Raw genomic sequence first — 20270 nt, forward strand, 5'->3', positions numbered from 1 at the left:
CTGTGAGAAGTCTTCCTGGTGGCAGTAGAATTCTGAAAAATCTTCACAATAATTAAAGATATTTTAATCCATGAGGTTTATCAGGGTAATAATAAGACAGATCAAAAATATCCAAGGCTACAGGCAGGATGGAATATCATCTGCTAGGGGTCATTAACATTTAAAAGACATGTTTACCAGACCAGCGACCACTAAAATCAATGGTTAATAGGGAATTGGAGGAATAATACCTTGTATTCTGTCTTGGCACACTCCTACAAACAGTATCAATACTGAGATGCACTATCAAGGACTCCAAAGACTGAGTGTGGAACGAAAGGCTTTAATTAGACTTCAGCTGGGTGAGGGTCCCAAGCATGTGGTGTGGGCACCTGGGGTAGCCTCACTAGACGGCACTAAGTCTCTAGGAGCCGAAGTGTGTGTATGTGGTGACCGGGGGTGGTGAGTGTCTCCAGATCCCGGACAGGGACTTTGTCCTCATGGCTGTCAGGGTACTGAATGTATGTATTGTGGGTTAGCGTGCAGGAGCTGCACCTCTTCCACCAACGGGTCGGTCTTGTGACCCCTCGCATGTTTCCTCTCGACCCGGAAACAAGAGCCAAGGAGGCAGAGTGGTTCCGGTCATCGATCTCCTGGGGAAGGAAAACATGCGTTCATGTGGGGTCATATTTGCAGCAGTACATAGGAGAAATCAGATGGCATGCAGTGTCTCTGGAAGGACTTTCTGTCAGTGAAACACCACCTGGCCTTTTGACAAGGGCCAGAAGGATTGCCTTCCAAATGGTGGCATTTTCTCGCTCCACTTGGCCGTTCTCCCTGGGGTTATAGCTCGTGATCCTACTAGTGGCCATGCCTCTAGCCAACAGGTACAAGGACTCCTGATCATTGAATATAGTCCGGGCACCCAAAGAGAGTGAATATGCTGCGGAGTGCCCTGATAACTGTGGCATCCCCTGTCCTGTCATGACCTCTGGCAAATGGGAATCTGCAGAACTTGTCTATGACATTAAGGAAATAGACGTTCCTATTGGTCGAGGACAGTGGTCCCTTGAAATCAACACTCAATCATTCGAAAGGGTGTGTGGCCTTGATGAGGTCCACCTTGTCGGGCCTGAAGAACTACGGTTTACATTCGGCGCAGACCCCACAGTGTCTGGTCAGAGACCTGACGTCCTCGGTGGAATACGGGAGGTTCCAGCCTTTCATGAAGTGGAACTACCTCAGGATTCCAGGGTGGCAAAGGTCATCATGGAAGTACTGGAGGCAGTTGAGATGTGCACTGGCGCACATCCCTCAGGATAAGGCACCTGGGGGATGTAAATTGATCTGCACTATCAATGACTTCAATGACTGAGTGAGGAACAATAGGCTTTAATACACATTAGATTGTAGCTGGCCCAACTCCATGTGTTCAAATAAATGGAAGGGGGTAGGGAGGTTGACCTTTATGGCCAGGTCAAAGGGGGAGGGATTACAGGGGATCGAGTCATCAGTGGGCAGCCCAGCCACTTATGTACAGAGTAGCAAGAGTATATACATATCACCACAAATATCGACCTCCAAATTCCATTAAATCCTTTATTTCCCCCTCCCCTCCCCCATCCCCCTGTGACCACAACTCCATGTTTAGAAAAGCTCCTGCTCTGGCAAAGGCCAATCTTCCATCTTAGTTCTAGATTTAGGTTTATTTATCAATCCCTGAATAAAAAAATTGGAGTAGAGATGGTGAAAGAATCAAAGGCGAATCGGTAATGGGTGAATAGAGGTGGGATGGTAAAAGAGGAAGAAGCTTAGAAGGGACAGGGGGAAAGAGGGCAGAGGACTAAGAAGTGGTAACTTTCTGATAGAAGGACAGGAAAGGGTGGGGAACTGTAGGAAAGGAGAGAGGGTTGCAGGAAAGGGGGCCACGCACGCACACAGTGGGACAGAAAGTTGGAGAAGTCTATATTTATATTGTCTAATTGGGGACTGCAAATACGGAATACAACTAGTTCCTCCTATTTGCAAGTGGCCTCGGTTTGACATCGAGAGAGGTCATGGTGTGGCATTGGGGTGTGGAATTGGTCATGGTGTGGCATTGGGGTGTGGAATTGGTCATGGTGTGGCATTGGGGTGTGGAATTGAAGTGGCTGGCCACTGGGAGGTCCTTACTGTGACAATTTAGACTGCTCCCATGTCCCACAGCCATGTTGGACATTACTCAATCTCCTACTGTTTCCTTCCAATTCTCATTCCACTCATGCTGTCTTCCATTGCCTCTTCAGCTTCTGATCTCTGTGCACTCCTTCTTCACCATCCAGTTAACACGACTGCTTGGCCAAGGTATTGAAGAGTCTAATCCAAATCTTCCGCCTACATCCTTTCCATTTCCCTTCATGCTTATCCTGAATTACACCTCCACTTGGAACATCGACACCACTGCTGGTTTGAATAGGAGGAATTAATTGCTGGAAGCCTCCAGAAAATAGACTTGGACAAGTGAATACTTATGTTAGAGAGTCCTGTTAGGAAAAGATTTAAAAAAAAAGGAGAGAGAATGTTTCCACCAGGAAAATCTCTTGTATTTTTGGGTCCAATCCAAAGTGAAATTTGGAAAAAGTATGTGAAAATCTCTCTCACGGGGTGGTTTAAGGGAAAGCAAGTTAAATACATGAGGGAATAAAAGTGCAAAGACAATCATTGAACTCACGAGGAGAACAAGAGGCATAAACCGTGTCTCTGGACTTTCAGAAGGTCCAACATTAAGGGGCTGGGGTTGGGTGCCTGCTCCGCCATGGCTAATCTACAATGGCGAGTTTGTCCTCACTGTTAGCGCAATACCTTGCATCGCCAGAGGCCCGACCCTGTAAACTGCGTGGATTTTACCCTGGTGCTCCGATTTCCTCTCACCCTCCAAAAATGTACATGGTTGATAGGTTAATTGGGTAACATGGGTTTCATGGGCCAGAAAGGCCTTCTACCATGCTGTTTTGTTAACATTACACAAGTACAACATACAAATGCATCCAAATTCTTGCTGCAGCCAAACAGGCATGCGAGCAACTCCAACTACAATAGTATACACTACAATATGCCAAGACAGAGGAGATAACAAGTACAAAAGGATAAGATAAATATTTTCATAGACTCAGCTCCACTTATCCATCTGTTCTCCATTACCCTCAATTTCCCCATTATTCAAAAATTTGACTGCATTTCCAATACATTTGATGAGGCAGCCTCTACTGCTTCCTTGGGCAGAAAATTCTTCCAATTCACTGCTCTTTGAAGAAGCAGTTCCTCCTCATCTGTCCTACGTCTATTCCCCCAAATCTTGAGGTTCGAGTTCCTAGTTCTAGCCTCATCTACCAATGGTACAACCTCCTTGCCAAGATAGTTCCTTTCATGATTTTATAGGTTTCTACAAGATTACCCCATCCTTCTAAAATTGAATGTATAGTCCCAGACTGCTCAGTTTTCCCCCCCCCACCCCCCTCGCTAGTTAATGCCTTCTTTTGATTGAGGATTAGTTACTTGACAGGTATAACATGTCTGATGATCCAGCCCGCTAGCCATGTTCATTGTGCAGGGAGTGAAGACCCAATGTTGGATGCAGGCATATCTTACCTCCTTCTGATATGGGGATGGGCCAAATGGTTTGTCCCTGGTTGTGTGACGATAAATGATCCAATCTTCAACATCTCCTTTCAATACTCTCCCCAATCCCCAACAGCCCCTTTGTAGTTCACATTTTATCAATTTCTACTTGGATGTAGGAGTAGAATTAGGCCATTTTTCCTTTTAAGTTTGCTCCACCATTTGAATCTTGGGTGATGTATTTTCCCTCCCAACCTATTTTTCAGCCTTTTCTCCATAGCCTTCGACACCTTTACTAATCAAGGACCTATCAATGTCCACTTTAAATATACTTGGATTCAATGTCTTCATCTTCACACCCCTCTTGGTTAGAGAGCTTCAAAGATTTTCCCCTCAAATAAATGTTATTGTCATCTGTCTTAAATGAGGATCCCTTATTCTTGAAACAATGGCCTCTCCACACTCACCCCACAAATCCCCTTCAAAATCTTACACACTTCAGAAGAATGGCCTCACATTCTGAACGCCAATGGGTACTGACCTATTCTGCTCAACGTGTTTATAAAGTGTCAACCCCTTCAGTCCAGCGATCCATCCAGTGAACCTTTGCTTCACTGGTTTCAATATGAAATCCAAACCTGAACACCAAGAATGGTCTCAACAACTTACTGCAAATATCCCAGCAAAACCTCTCCACTTTTATACTGCACAACCCTTTACAACATTCCAAAACATTTCTAGACCCTTCACACCTCAGGTGGTGCCATTCACCTGAACTCATTCTATTTAATGGGGTGTCACCCACTTTCATTTCATGTTTTTACAGGTTCAATATATTTAACTTGATTTTCATTAGAAACTATTTATATCCATAAGCTGTTTTGAAACACCACAGAGGAAATAAACAGGCAGACTATTTTCTAAATGGGAAGAAAATTGATAACTTCAGATGCAAAAGGACCCAAAGTCCGTGTGCAGGTTAGCCTGAAGGTAAACTTGTAGGTTGAGCCAGCGGGGAAGGTGGCAAATGCAGTGCGAGCATTAATTGCAAGAGGAATAGAATACAAAAATCAGGGATGTGATGTTGAGGCTTTATAAGGCATTGGTGAGACATCACTTGAGAGTATTGTGAGCAGTTATGGGCTCCTCATTTAAGAAAGGATGTGCTGACATTTAGAGAAGTTTTGGAGGAGGTTCACAAAGATGATTCTAGAAATGAAAGTTATACTTTAAAAAAAAAGACACAGCTCTGTAACAGGCCAATTTGGCCCTACGAGTCTATGCTGTCCAATTTACACCCCAATGACCTACACCCCTGGTACGTTTTGAAGGGTGGGAGAAAACTAGAGACCCCAGAGAAAATCCACGCAGACACATGGAGAATGTACAAACTCCTTACAGACAGCGTGGGATTTGAACCCAGGTCTGGTCCTGATTGCTGGGATGAGTGGAATATATTGGCAGTTACAGAGACTTAGCTGATACAGGTACTTGGATTTAGACATTTCAAAAGGGATTGGAAGGGAGAGTAAACTTGGGGGGTGGGGGGGGCATGCACAAAGAGGCAATACGAATCAGGGATAGTATCACAGCTGTAGAAAGGGAAGACATTGTGGAAGGTTTGCCTACTGAGACAGTGTAGGTGGAAGTTAGAAACAGAAGGGAGCAATCACCGATTTGGAGTCATTTATAGCAGCTGTTTTCAATGGGGGCCCTAGCACATTTAAGTAAAAGCCTAGTTTTCTTTTCAACTCACCCAACATCATTTTTTTTTGTTTTTATGTAGACAGTAGGAGAGAAGTACAGAAGAAACCAAAACCTGACTGCTTCACAGGGAAGGGGACTCAAAAACTTTGAGCAGAGCCCTAGGTGAGGCCATAGTTGAAAAAAGGTGGTTAATGGCTGGTCAATAGATGCAGCCACCTCCCACCCGCCCCCCACCCCCACCCAAATAGCCCTTGGTACACTGAGGAACAGATCAGAAGGCAGATTTTGGAAAGGTGAAGAAATAACAGTTGTTGCCACAGGAGAATTCAACTTCCATAATATTGACTGGCACCTCCTTACTGTGAGGGGCAGAATTTTCAGGTATGTCCTGACACACTATGTGAACAAGCCAATTAGAGGAAAGGCCATACTGGATCTAATACTGGGTAATGAACCTCGTCAGGTGACAGACCTCTTGGTGGGGGAGCATTTCAGTGATAATGACTATAGGTCCCTGAGCTTTAGCAAAGCTATGGATAACAATAAAAGTAGACAAAATGGTAAAGTGTTTAATTAGGGAAGGGCCAACTACAATGGGATTAGGCAAGAATTGGGAGAGTAAATTGGGAATAGATGTTCTCGTGGAAAAACACAGAAGTAATGTGGATGATGCTTCGGGATCACTAGCATGGCATTCAGGATAGGTTTGTCCCATTGAGACAGCTGGTTAAGAGAAAAAAGTTACACAAGGTTTAGGAAGAAAAAAAAAAGTCAGGAACGGCTCATGAGAATTCTATGGTAGCCAGGAAGAAACTTAGGAAAGGACTTGGAAGACCAAGAAGAGCCACAAGAAGTCCTTGGCAAGTAGGAATAAAGAAATTCCTAAGGCATGAAGACCAGACTGAAGGTGGGACCCCTTAAGAATCAAGGAGGCAACATGTGCCTAGAGGAGGTCCTAAATGAATACTTTGTTTCAGTGTTCACCAGAGAGAGACCTTGGTAATTGCAAGGTCAGAGTAGAACAAGCCTATGTGCTGGAGCATGTCGAGGATGGTGGATGAGGTGCATGTGGATTTTAGCAAGACATTTGACAAGGTTAGAAAGTCATGAACATGGGATCCATGGCTGTGTGGATTCAGAATTAGATTGCCTGCAGATAGCAGTAGATGGAACATATTCTGCCTGGAGGTCAGTGACCTATGGCATTCTGCAGACTCCTGTTGGTTGTGATTTGTATAAATGACCTTGACAAAGAAGTGGAAGGATGGGTCAATAAGTTTGCAGATGAAACAAAGATTGGAGGTATTGTGGATTGTGTAGAAGGTTGTTGTAGGTTACAACAGGATATAGACAGGTGAAGAGTTGGGCAGAACAGTGGCCGATGGAGTTCAATCTGGTCAAGAATAAAGTGATGAATTTTAGAAAGTTAAACTGGAAGGCGGAGCACATGGTTAATGGCAGGATTCTTAACAGTGTTAATGAACAGAGGGACCTTGGGGCCCAAATCCATAGATCTCTCATGGTTGTTGCATATGTTAATAGGTAGTTTAAAAGGCTTCTGCTATGCTGGCAACTATGGGACAGGATAAAGCAATGGTGTGGTCTACTCCTGCTCTTATTTTCTTATGTCCTTTATAGCTGGATGGCTATCTGAAGATGCTGCTTAGCTCAAACAAATACCTGCATCCATGAATCTGATAGAAGGAAAGTGTGTAGTGTATCAGAATTTGGTAACCGTACAAATCTGGGAGGGAGCAGAGAGAGAGCGAGAGAAAGAGAGACGCCCACAAGCTAAGTCGAGAGGAAGAGTTGAACATAGGACAATGAGAGGTGGGGTGTCCTTCCATGCATTTCTCCAAATGTTAACCTATTGGATCAGCTGGAAATTAGCAAGGCACAGACAAACATTTACTGCAGAGGGATTACATTACCACAGCATTCACTTACAGCATTGAAACAAAGCTTTGGGGAGACTGCGTCTGTGGTTACCACTTCAATCATGCTCTCAAAAATGTATTTGCTTTGAAAGGAAAATTCACCTAATGAGGATATTCCTAGGAACTGTAGAATGATGAACAACTAAGAACAATGGAATTCTATTTGATGGTGACAATGGAGTTTATGGTCACACACATTGTACAATATGCATATGTGGTGAAATTCATAATTCTTAATATAAAAAATTAGAAAAGTAAACTCATTTATTAAATTAAAAGAAACAAATACTCAAGATGGATGTAACTATTCACAATAATCCTTGTCCTAAAAAGTGACGCATCAGTGCCAGACAGTCCCCGATTAGTCTAACAAAGGAAGGTTCAAGAGCCTGATAGCTGTCGGAAAGAAACTGTTCTTTCTTGAACCTAAAGGTGCTGGTCTTCAGGCTTCTGTTCCCTCTTCCCAAGTGAAGCAAAAAGAGTTGCAACCAGGGTGATAGGGATCCTCCTGAAGTAGTGCTTCACATAGATGTCTGCAATCGTTGGCAGGCCAGAGCCTGTGATGGACCTGCCTATGTTTACTGCTTTCTCCAGCCTCCTGAATTTGGCTGTGAAGCACAAGCCAGCATTCTTTCCACAGTGCATCTGCAGAAGTTTAGTGCAGTATTTGACAACATGCCAAATCTCCTCAGACTCCTTCAAAAGTAGAGGCATTGGTGTACCTTCTTCATGGCTGCTTGAATGGGGCTGGCTGCCCTGAAGAGGTCTTCGGAAACATGGATTCCCAAGTCTGATTCTCCCCACTCCCATGCCATCAGTGCAGACAGATGCTTGTATCTGAGTGAAACATTTCAAACTTGCCCTATAGCGAGGCAGCCCACAGCCCAAGTGGTCAGTCAAGTCTGAACAAGATACCCACAAAAGGTGCAGATACTGGAATCTTGAGCAAACATTGAGCTGGTGGAGAGACAGCAGGTCAGGGAGCATCCGTCCATGGGGGAAGAGATGATCAGTCGACATTTTGGGTTGGGATCCTTCATTGCGATGGATAAATTCTTTTTTTTCTTAAATTTTTTATTTTTCACACCATAAATCACATTAGCCATGATATACACTTTTTCTTTTTCACACATATACAGTGACATTTTCTCCCCCCCCCTCCCTCCTCCCAAGCCACCCCCCCACACCCCCTCATCCATTTTAGGTATACAATCTAGGTTGCATTAAGCCAGTCAGACAATGTTGTCATTCATCAAAAATACACCAGAAATTCTACTGAGTCCATTCTTTTCTTTCCTTCTCCTTCCATCAACGTAGGTAATGTTTGTCCCCGGTAGGTTTTCGCTATTGTATTTAATGTAAGGCTCCCATACTTGTTCGAATATTTCAATATTATTTCTTAAACTATATGTTATTTTTTCTAATGGAATACATTTATTCATTTCTATATACCATTGTTGTATTTTCAAATTATCTTCCAATTTCCAGGTTGACATAATACATTTTTTTGCTACGGCTAGGGCTATCTTAACAAATCTTTTTTGTGCATCCTCCAAATCAATTCCAAATTCTTTGTTTTTTATGTTACTTAGGAGAAAGATCTCTGGATTCTTTGGTATATTGTTTTCTGTTATTTTATTTAATATCTGATTGAGATCATCCAAAAATTTTTCTACTCTCTGACATGTCCAGATTGCATGAATTGTTGTTCCCATTTCTTTTTTACATCGAAAACATCTATCAGATACTGTTGGGTCCCATTTATTTAACTTTTGCGGTGTAATGTATAGTCTGTGTAACCAATTATATTATATCATACGTAGCCTCGTATTTATTGTATTTCTCATCGTTCCAGAACATAATTTCTCCCATGTTTCCTTTTTTATCTTTATATTTAAATCTTGTTCCCATTTTTGTTTAGTTTTACCATTTGTTTCCTCATTCTCCTTTTCTTGCAGTTTAATATACATATTTGTTATAAATCTTTTGATTAACATTGTATCTGTAATCACATATTCAAGGTTACTTCCCTCTGGTAAACTCAAATTGCTTCCTAATTTATCTTTCAAGTAGGATCTCAGTTGGTAATATGCCAGCGCTGTATCTCCAGTTATATTGTACTTAACTCTCATTTGTTCAAAGGATAAGAATCTACTTCCTGAAAAACAATTTTCTATTCTTTTAATCCCTTTTTTTTCCCATTTTCTAAAGGAAAGGTTGTCTATTGTAAAAGGGAGTAGCTTATTTTGCGTCAATATTAGTTTTGGTAATTGATAATTTGTTTTATTTCTTTCTACATGAATCTTCTTCCAAATATTGAGGAGATGATGTAATACTGGAGAAGTTCTATGTTGTACCAATTTTTCATCCCATTTATATAATATGTGTTCAGGTATCTTTTCCCCTATTTTATCTAATTCTAATCTCGTCCAGTCTGGTTTTTCCCTTGTTTGATAAAAATCTGATAGGTATCTTAATTGTGCGGTTCTATAATAATTTTTGAAGTTTGGCAATTGTAAGCCTCCTTGTTTATACCATTCTGTTAATTTATCTAGTGCTATCCTCGGTTTCCCCCCTCTCCATAAAAATTTCCTTATTATTTTCTTTAACTCTTTGAAGAATTTTTCTGTCAGTTGTATTGGCAATGCCAGAAATAAGTATAGTATCCTTGGAAAAATGTTCATTTTAATACAGTTTATCCTTCCTATCAGTGTTAGTGGTAGCTCTTTCCAATGCTCTAAATCGTCCTGTAATTTTTTCATTAGTGGATTGAATTGAGTTTATATAATTGGCCTAGATTTTTGTTTATTTGTACACCTAGGTATCTTATTGCCTGCATTTGCCATCTGAATGGAGATTCCTTCTTAAATTTTGAGAAATCCGCATTATTCATAGGCAGTGCTTCACTTTTATTTACGTTTATCTTGTAACCCGCCACTTCTCCATATTCCTTCAATTTCTTATATAATTCTTTTATTGATAGTTCTGGTTCTGTTAAGTACACTATAGCAAGGCTGTGTTCTCGCACCAACCCTCTTTTCAATCTTCTTCAGCATGATGCTGAACCAAGCCATGAAAGACCCCAACAATGAAGACGCTGTTTACATCCGGTACCGCACGGATGGCAGTCTCTTCAATCTGAGGCGCCTGCAAGCTCACACCAAGACACAAGAGAAACTTGTCCGTGAACTACTCTTTGCAGATGATGCCGCTTTAGTTGCCCATTCAGAGCCAGCTCTTCAGCGCTTGACGTCCTGCTTTGCGGAAACTGCCAAAATGTTTGGCCTGGAAGTCAGCCTGAAGAAAACTGAGGTCCTCCATCAGCCAGCTCCCCACCATGACTACCAGCCCCCCCACATCTCCATCGGGCACACAAAACTCAAAACGGTCAACCAGTTTACCTATCTCGGCTGCACCATTTCATCAGATGCAAGGATCGACAATGAGATAGACAACAGACTCGCCAAGGCAAATAGCGCCTTTGGAAGACTACACAAAAGAGTCTGGAAAAACAACCAACTGAAAAACCTCACAAAGATAAGCGTATACAGAGCCGTTGTCATACCCACACTCCTGTTCGGCTCCCAATCATGGGTCCTCTACCGGCACCACCTACGGCTCCTAGAACGCTTCCACCAGCGTTGTCTCCGCTCCATCCTCAACATCCATTGGAGCGCTCACACTCCTAACGTCGAGGTACTCGAGATGGCAGAGGTCGACAGCATCGAGTCCACGCTGCTGAAGATCCAGCTGCGCTGGATGGGTCACGTCTCCAGAATGGAGGACCATCGCCTTCCCAAGATCGTATTATATGGCGAGCTCTCCACTGGCCACCGTGACAGAGGTGCACCAAAGAAAAGGTACAAGGACTGCCTAAAGAAATCTCTTGGTGCCTGCCACATTGACCACCGCCAGTGGGCTGATAACGCCTCAAACCGTGCATCTTGGCGCCTCACAGTTTGGCGGGCAGCAGCCTCCTTTGAAGAAGACCGCAGAGCCCACCTCACTGACAAAAGGCAAAGGAGGAAAAACCCAACACCCAACCCCAACCAACCAATTTTCCCTTGCAACCGCTGCAATCGTGTCTGCCTGTCCCGCATCGGACTGGTCAGCCACAAACGAGCCTGCAGCTGACGTGGACTTTTTACCCCCTCCATAAATCTTCGTCCGCGAAGCCAAGCCAAAGAAGACATGAATCTGGTAAGTTTTGTGTCTCATCAATCTGGCTGATTACATCCAGGAGGGGCGGTATTAATAAGTCTTTAAATGTTTTGTAGAATTCTATTGGAAATCCATCCTCTCCTGGTGTCTTATTATTTGGTAATTTTTTTTATTATCTCTTGTATTTCTACTGTTCCAAATGGTTCTGTTCCAAATGGTTCTGTTAATTTATTTTGTTCCTCTATTTGTAGTTTTGGTAGTTCAATTTTAGTCAAAAATTCATCTATTTTCCCTTCTTTCCCTTCGTTTTCAGTTCGGTATAATTGTTCATAGAATTCTCTAAAGTTTTCCTTAATTTCTTTTGGATTATATGTAATTTGTTTGTCTTTTTTCCTTGTTGCCAATACCATTTTCTTAGTTTGCTCTGTCTTAAGATGCCATGCTAGGATTTTGTGCGTTTTTTCACCTAGTTCATAATATTTCTGTTTTGTCTTCATTATATTCTTCTCTACCTTATATGTTTGTAATGTTTCATATTTTACTTTTTTATCCGCCAATTCTCTTCTTTTAGTTGTATCTTCCTTCATTGCTAATTTTTTTTCTATGTTTACTATTTCCCTTTCCAACTGCTCTGTTTCCTGATTATAGTCCTTCTTCATCTTGGTTACATAACTTATTATTTGCCCTCTAATGAATGCTTTCATTGCGTCCCATAGTATAAACTTATCTTCCACTGATTCCGTATTTACTTCAAAATACATTTTTAATTGTTTTTCAATAAATTCTCTAAAATCCTGTCTTTTAAGTAGCATGGGGTTTAATCTCCATCTATACATTCTTGGAGGGATGTCCTCTAGCTTTACTGTCAGTATTAAGGGTGAATGGTCCGATAGCATTCTCGCTTTATATTCTGTTTTTCTTACTCTATCCTGCATACTAGCTGATAACAAAAATAGGTCTATTCTTGAGTATGTTTTATGTCTAGTCGAGTAGTATGAGTATTCCTTTTCTTTTGGGTTTTGTTTCCTCCATATATCCAAAAGTTGCATTTCTTCCATCGATTTAATTATAAATTTGGTTACTTTGTTCTTCCTGTTAATTTTTTTCCCCGTTTTATCCATATTTGAATCCAAATTCAGGTTGAAATCCCCTCCTATTAGTATGTTCCCTTGCGTATTAGCTACCTTCAAAAAGATATCTTGCATAAACTTTTGATCTTCTTCGTTAGGTGAATATATATTAAGTAGATTCCAAAACTCCGAATATATCTGACATTTTATCATAACATATCTCCCTGCTGGATCTATTATTTCCTCTTCTATTTTAAATGGCACATTTTTGCTAATTAATATAGCCACTCCTCTTGCTTTTGAATTATACGATGCTGCTGTTACATGTCCTACCCAATCTCTCTTTAATTTCTTATGCTCCAATTTCTTGGACAAATGCTATATCAATTTTTTCCTTTTTCAGTAAATTTAGTAGTTTCTTCCTTTTAATTTGGTTATGTATTCCATTAATATTTAAAGTCATATAGTTCAGCGTAGCCATTTTATATTTTGTTTATCTTCTCTTTCCGTTTTTCCATCATTACCTTTCCTCCTTTTCCATTTCTGTTTTCTTATTTTCAACTCTTTATAAGACAACATTCCTACAACATCCAACATTTTCCTTATTCTCCTATTTCTATCTTCTTTATCCCCAATCTCCCCTTCCCCTCCTGAGTTGTCCTTTATCCCTTGTCGGACAACCACATCTCCCCTCTCCATTTGGATTTGCGAATCCACTCGCAAGCGTCAACTGATTTTGCAGTGACCGCTATTTCCCCCCACCCAGCACCCCCCAGAAAAGATTTCACTTTTCATATGTCACAAAGGTCACTCTTTTAATTCCCTCCTTATTCTCTCTATTCCATTACCTTCCCTTATTAATTCTTGTCTATACTATCTATATTTTCCTCTAAGTACAGATACATTCACGTATGCACATTGTCTCTATTCACTCTTATACCTCTTTACCCGCATACATATCAATCGTGATCATTTTTACTCTCATTACCCATCTTCCTCCCTCAGTCTATTTTTGTCTTTACCCACATACATATCAATCGTGATCATGTTTACTCTCATTACCCGTCTTCATCCCTCAGTCTATTTTTGTAATTGTTCTGCAAATTTTCGTGCTTCTTCTGGATCCGAGAATAGTCTGTTTTGCTGTCCTGGAATAAATATTTTCAATACCGCTGGATGCTTTAGTATAAATTTATACCCTTTCTTCCATAAAATCGCCTTTGCTGTATTGAACTCTTTTCTCTTCTTTAGGAGTTCAAAACTTATATCTGGATAAATGAAGATTTTTTACCCTTTATACTCCAGTGGTTTGTTGCCCTCTCTTACTTTTTCCATTGTCTTCTCCAGTACCTTTTCTCTTGTAGTATATCTTAGGAATTTTACTAAAATAGATCTTTGTTTTTGTTGTGGTTGTGGTTTAGAGGCCAATGCTCTATGTGCCCTTTCTATTTCCATTTCTTGCTGTAGTTCTGGACATCCTAGGGTCTTAGGGATCCACTCTTTTATAAACTCCCTCATATTCTTGCCTTCTTCATCTTCCTTAAGGCCCACTATCTTTATGTTATTTCTTCTGTTATAATTTTCCATTATATCTATTTTTTGAGCTAGTAGTTCTTGTGTCTCTTTAGTTTTTTTATTAGATTCCTCCAATTTCTTTTTTAAGTCTTCTACCTCCATTTCTGCTGCTACTGCCCGCTCTTCCATCTTGTCCATTTTCTTTCCCATTTCTGTTAAGGTCATATCTATTTTATTCACTTTCTCTTCTGTGTTGTTTATTCTTCTTCTTAAATCATTAAATTCCTGTGTTTGCCATTCTTTAAATGACTCCATGTATCCTCTAACAAGAGAAAGTATATCCTTTACCTTGCCTTTCCCTTCTTCTAATTCACTGTACTCTTCCTCTTCTTCTTCCTCTGGGTTGGCCATCTGTTGTTTCTTTGTTGCCCTTTTCTTCTCTTCTTTCTTGTTTTCATTGTCTTCTGTGGTCTCTTCTTGCTGCAGGTGTTCTGCAGCTGTCGTTGCCGGCTGTGGAGATCGACTCCCCAGCTGGTCCCCCCTCCCGTCGGTGTGTTTTTTTTCATGCGCGGTTGCGCACTTTTACTCGGCTCTGCGAGCCATTTTTGTAGTCCTATTTCTACCGACCTGAGGAAGCGGGCTTCTCTCTCCACATCGGGCCTCTTCGGACAGGTAAGGCCTTCTCTTTCTTCCTCCGTTGTCTTCTCTTCCTCTCTTCTTACCGTTGATTTTGATTTTTCTTTTTTTGTCGCCATCTTCTTTCCACCTTTATACTCACTTTTCTTTAACTTTTATTTCTGTGCCTTTGTATTTTCTCTTGTTTTTCCCGACTTTTCTGGAGAGGGCTGGAGTTCACCGTCCGGCCACTACTCCATCACGTGACTTCTCCGCGATGGATAAATTCTTTACAATATTCTTGCTAAAGGTTCTGACCTAAATTATTGAGACAGACTATTTCTACCCAGAGATTTTGCCTGATCTACTGAGCAGTTCATTGATTTAGAATAATCTTTCATTCAGAGCACTGTGAGCTTTTGGGAAGATTCTGGACACTGGTGGAGTAGGTTAGTAGCAGATTCTGGGACTTAAAGAAACCAAGCAACAAAACTGGATGGCAAGGTAAGAGGCTGAGGGGACAGCTTGGCAGGGGGCTGGAGTGACCTCTCAGTCTCACCTGTTTGTACTTCCCCATTGGTTACAAGCAACTGTCAACATGACTTCATTGCACGCTGTTCTGGTACGAAGGATGCTACTGAGCTGGAAAGATTCACAAGGATGTTTCTGGGATTGGAGGGCTACAGTTATAAGGAGCGGCTGGATAAAATGGGATATTTCTCAATGGAGCATCAAGGGCTGACCTTACAGAAGTTTATCAAACCATGAAAGGCAGAGGTAAGGTAAATAGCCACAGTCTTGTCTTCGGGGAGAAGAGTGCAAATCCAGAGGCCATAGATTCAAGGCGAGAGAGGAGATTTAAAGGGAAATGTGGAGGCACATTCCTTCCTTCCCCCAACCCCACACACACAGTGTGGTCTGTGTGTGGAATGAGCTGCCAGAGGAAGTGACAGGTACAATGGCAAATGAAGACATTTGGGCAGGTACTGTATATGGATAGGAAAGTTTCCAGGAGATTTGGGCTGAATACAGACAAATGGGACAAGCTCAGATAGGCAACATGGAGGAGTTGGGCTAAAGGGCCTGATTTCATGCTGTAGGACTCTGAATTAGAACAGATTTTGATTTCTGTACAGTAGAAGTCAAATGTAACACCTTAAGGGTGGGGGTTGGGGAGAGGCTGAGAGACTCAGTTACTTGCTGCAATTTTAACCAGTAATTAGAACAGTTGAAGGGATAGAGGGTATCTGACAACTGGAAAAGATTCACCATTACAGCCATTTCATTCAAATAATTAAAAGATAAACCCCCAAAAGTAAAATACCACAGAAGTCAGAGGTCTGAGTAAATCTCCCAGACATCAACTTGAAACATTGCCACATCTCTCTCCACAGATGCTACCCCACCCCCACCACCATTTTTGGAATTAAACCATTCAAGATCAATACAGTACTGATTTTTAATCTTTCACCTATTACCAAAAATTTAATATTCGTTAGAACTGCATAACTGAAACTTCCTCAAACCAACAGTGAAAGAGCAACGATTCACCAGGTGAAACAAATATTGCCCAGGTTGGTTATTTCTCTCTCCCCTGACTCTGCCAACTATGTGGTTAAAGCCCATTAATAGTCAACCCACCCCCCCCCCAGATAAAATACCGCAGATGCCAGAAATCTGAAATAAAGACGCTACAGGTGTTCTGCCACTTTCCCCAAAGTTATCAAACTGAAGCTTGCACACTAACTTCGAGAAAAATCAAAACTGAAAGCGGGAAATAAAATTAAATTTTAAAAAATGCTGGAAATACTCCGCAGATCAGGTGGCATCTGTGGGAGGAATTCCCCACTTCGAAGAGAGATTGGGCTACTCACTCGAGTTGGGACAAGTTGTTTTCGTCCTGCTCCCTGCTGCTGTTGCGGTCCCATTCTGAAGACGAGTTGGTCATCCCCGCAAGCGGGGGATTCGCCTCTCCCCGCTGGGCGACCTAGTGCAAGGCGGCGAGCATCCCACTCGCCCGCTCCGACCCCAGGCAGCTGCAGAAAAGTTGCGGAAGTTTCTGCTGACGGCTCCGCCCCGTTATCTCGCTGTGCGCCGCCTGCCGGGGGGCCGGAGTGCAAACTACTTCAACAGGTTCAAACCAAAAAGACATGGATAAATGTTGAAACATCCAAAATGTACATAAATCCACAATGTAACACGTGTGAGAACCCAGTGACCAGAAGGAATTGCTGGGATCCTAGGGAGCAAACTGCTGGAGGGACACAGCAGGTCGAGCAGCAGCTGTGGAGGAAAACGATCAGTTCACTTCAGCCACCCTTCATCTGAAAGAGTATAGGCTGTATCTAAGGGCCATCTGTCAATCAAGCCTTCCTCTCTTGGATCCACCTGTGGCTTGTCTGCCCCAGTCCTCAGCCTTTTCACATGCAAAATTACAAATGATCAAACTCGCAAAAATTAAAGGCCTAAACCAGGCATCAACAGGCTTTAAGCCAGTTTTTTCCTTTAACACCTGGCTGCTGAATGAACAGCGTGACCGTGCTCTCACACTGCCCTTATTTTGTACTAATTGTTCTCATTGTATCGCTAGGCACTGTAACTTTGCCCTTGTCCTGCCACCTTATAGGGCTGTATGAATCCCTCGAAAGTACATGGTCGTATCAGCTCATATTCTGTCTGGGCACCCTCCAAACAGATGGCTTTAATGTCGACTTCAGTTTATATTAGTGATAGGCTCTATCAATAACCACAGAGTCATAGGCTGCAGGAACAATAGGCTCTAATGCACACAAGACTTTGGGTGGCCTGGATCCAGGTCCAGGATTGCCCAAAAAGGGAAGGTAAAAATTTTGCGACCTTTATGGCCAGGGCAAAAAGGGAGGAGACAAGAGATGAGTCATTAGTGGGCGAGCCAGCCTCATATATACAGTAACTGGTAGGGGCTATACAATGGAGGAAAACATAAGTGTTGCACCTAACCAGACCCAGGTCAGTCTGGACTGGTCGACCTCAATGTTCTACACTCCAATCTTTTGGTAATAAAAGCCTTGCTTTGAGTCATTCGACGCGCTACACAAAGGTCCTAACTGAGTTCCCCAAAATCCTCACACCGGATTTTCATTTGAACTATCTTCTGAAGACAGTGGTCTTCAGAATGGCTCAGGGTTTAGGTGGGAAACCAGGGTTATATATGGGTAGATGGGGGCAGAGCCAAGAGGTGGAGCCAGCAATCAGTATAACACACCACCAGTGAATCTCAGTTCATTGGATTCACCCCTTACTGCAAAATTTAGGGTCTGTTGATTCAGAATTTTAAAAAAATGTATACATTTATTTATAAATTGAAGTGATCTGGGGGTCTGGAGATCCTGGTGGAGCGTCTAGCATAGGAGGGCCTTGGGCTCCTTGGGTGTCCTGGTCCCCTTGTGGAGAAGGAGTGGCAGGCGTGGTTTCTGGTTCTACAGTGGAGGAGGATGCATTTTTCTCCTAAACCAGATTCCCTGAAGCCCTGACTGGGGATGATGAAAATGAGCTCTAAGGGCACCTGAGGCAACGGACCCTCTATTCCGGTGGGTGCAAGGTCCCTGATGGAGATGGTGTCCTCCCTGCCATCCGGGTACTCCACACAGGCATACATGGGATGGCATGGAGCAGTTTTACCCTTTCCACCAGGGGGTCGGTCTTGTTTCTCCTTGCGTGCTTCCTGAGAAGGACCGGACCAGGAGTAGTGAGCCAGGTTGATAGTGTAGTTCCTGATGCCGACCTCCTCTTGAAATTGAATAGGAACTCATGAGGAGTTGAGTTGGTAGTGGTACATAGCAGCGACTGGATGGAATGGAGCGCCATAGAGGGAACATATTGCCAGTGTGAGTCTGGAAGGCCTCTTGACTTGAGGGCCAATTTGACAGCCTTCCAGACTGTGGCATTTTCCTTTTCAACCTGCCCATTCCCCCGGGGGTTATAGCTAGTTGTCCTGCTAGATGCTATGCCCCTTGCCAGTAGGTACTGATGTAGCTCTTCACTCATAAAAGATACGCCCCAGTCACTATCTATACAGCTGGGATACCCAACCAGGGTGAAAATATAATCTAGGGCCTTTATGACTGATGAAGTGGATGTGTCTGGACATGGAATGGCGAACAGAAAGCGGGACTACTCATCAATGTTAGAGAGAAAGAGTGGAGAGTGGAGAGGAGTGGAGGGGGAGAGTTCCCTTAAATCAACACTGAGCCGTTTGAAGGGCCTAGATCAGGTGTGACTTTGAAGAGAGGTAGAAGTGCGGCTTGCACTCTGCGCAGATCTGGCAAGACCTCATTTCCCCGACATCAGTAGGGAAGATTGCGTGCTTTGACAAAATGAGCCATGTGGGTGACCCCTGGATGGCAGAGCTCATTATGCAGAGACCACAGTTGGCCGGTGTGTGCAGAGGCACAGCTTCCTCTGGATAAGGCATCTGGAGGGTCATTAAGAGCTTCTGGTCGATAGGCAATGTCATAATTGTAGATAGAGAGCTTGATCCTCCACCCAGCAATCTTGTCATTTTTGATTTTGCTCCTCTTGACGTTATTGAACATAAATGCAACAGAGCATTGGTCAGTGAGGAGCGTAAGTTTCCCACCAGGCAGGTAGTGTCCCCAGTGCCTCATGGCTTCTATAATGGCTTGACCCTCCTTTACCAGAGAGGGGTTTCGGAGCTCATGGCCTTGCAATGTCTGAGAAAAAAATGCAACCGGCCTGCCCACCTGATTAAGGATAGTGGCTAGGGCTACGTCTGGCTTCAACCATGGCCTGTTCCAGTGACTTGGCCAGTTCAATGTAGTGGGAAACCAGGGTTATATATGGATAGATGGGGGCAGAGCCAGCCATCAGTATAGCATACCACCAGGGAATCTCAGTTCACTGCATTGAGCCAGTGCCATTTCCACCACCGTGTCATCGTGGACGTCTTCCCAAAAAGCCTAAGGCTCAGACTATCATACTGGGAGATGATTTGGGTGGGGGGGGGGGGTGTACTGTAGCAGCAGCTGATAGATGGGCCTCACTTTCGAATCATCCCTAGAATGTCAGCCAACCAAGAGTTCTGGGGGCCCACGCTGAGATGACATGGGACCCCTCCACCTCAGTGACGAAGCCCGTGGACTGAGAAATGCGTTGGGAGTGTTATGATGTCACTTCCAGTTTTGTAACATCTGAACCGGAAGTGACTTAAACAGTGGTCTAAAAAAAGATTGAAACAGTTCTTTGCTGATTACAACACACTATTTACATTTTAGATTAAAATCCTGTTGTAACTATTTACCACGCACTTGATTCCCTGGGGGGAATCCACTGTTCCCAGAAGTTGCCCATCGCCCCTTCAGATACTGCAAGATCCCATTCTAACGACACACAGATCTCGACATAAACCCAAAGGAGGGGCAGCAGTCGGTTTGTCCAGAACCATTAACTGCTAGCCAGCTTTGCTAAAACCAGCAACTATCCCACAAGGAGATCTTCCAAGCACCTACCAACCCCTCCTCCCCCATTCCCCACATTAGCCAATCATAATAAAGGAGCGTGAGACTAAAGTGCAGCCAGAACTTGAGGAGTAACCTTTGCAGGTGCGAAAAGAGGGGCTGCAACCTCTCACACTCCACATACACATGGTGCACAGTCTCCTCTGGCCGCAGAAGTGACAGGTGGCTGGGGT

The 20270-nt window shown here is 43.0% G+C and overlaps 1 protein-coding gene across 2 annotated transcripts in view; it reads right to left on the reverse strand.

Moving 5' to 3' along the window:
* dapp1 (dual adaptor of phosphotyrosine and 3-phosphoinositides) overlaps positions 1–16645 on the reverse strand; it is a 73946-nt gene extending 57301 nt beyond the window's left edge. For both annotated transcript variants that reach the window (XR_011353870.1, XM_069925613.1), the window contains exon 1: positions 16456–16645. Coding sequence is in view for 1 of the 2 variants with exons in the window: in XM_069925613.1 (XP_069781714.1) it covers positions 16456–16529 (74 nt within the window). In the remaining variant the exon portion in view is untranslated. The remainder of the gene's footprint in view (positions 1–16455) is intronic.
* Positions 16646–20270: the final 3625 nt, after the last annotated feature.

Source organism: Narcine bancroftii, chromosome 3 (assembly GCF_036971445.1).
Source record: "Narcine bancroftii isolate sNarBan1 chromosome 3, sNarBan1.hap1, whole genome shotgun sequence".
Taxonomy (NCBI): Eukaryota; Metazoa; Chordata; class Chondrichthyes; order Torpediniformes; family Narcinidae; genus Narcine; species Narcine bancroftii.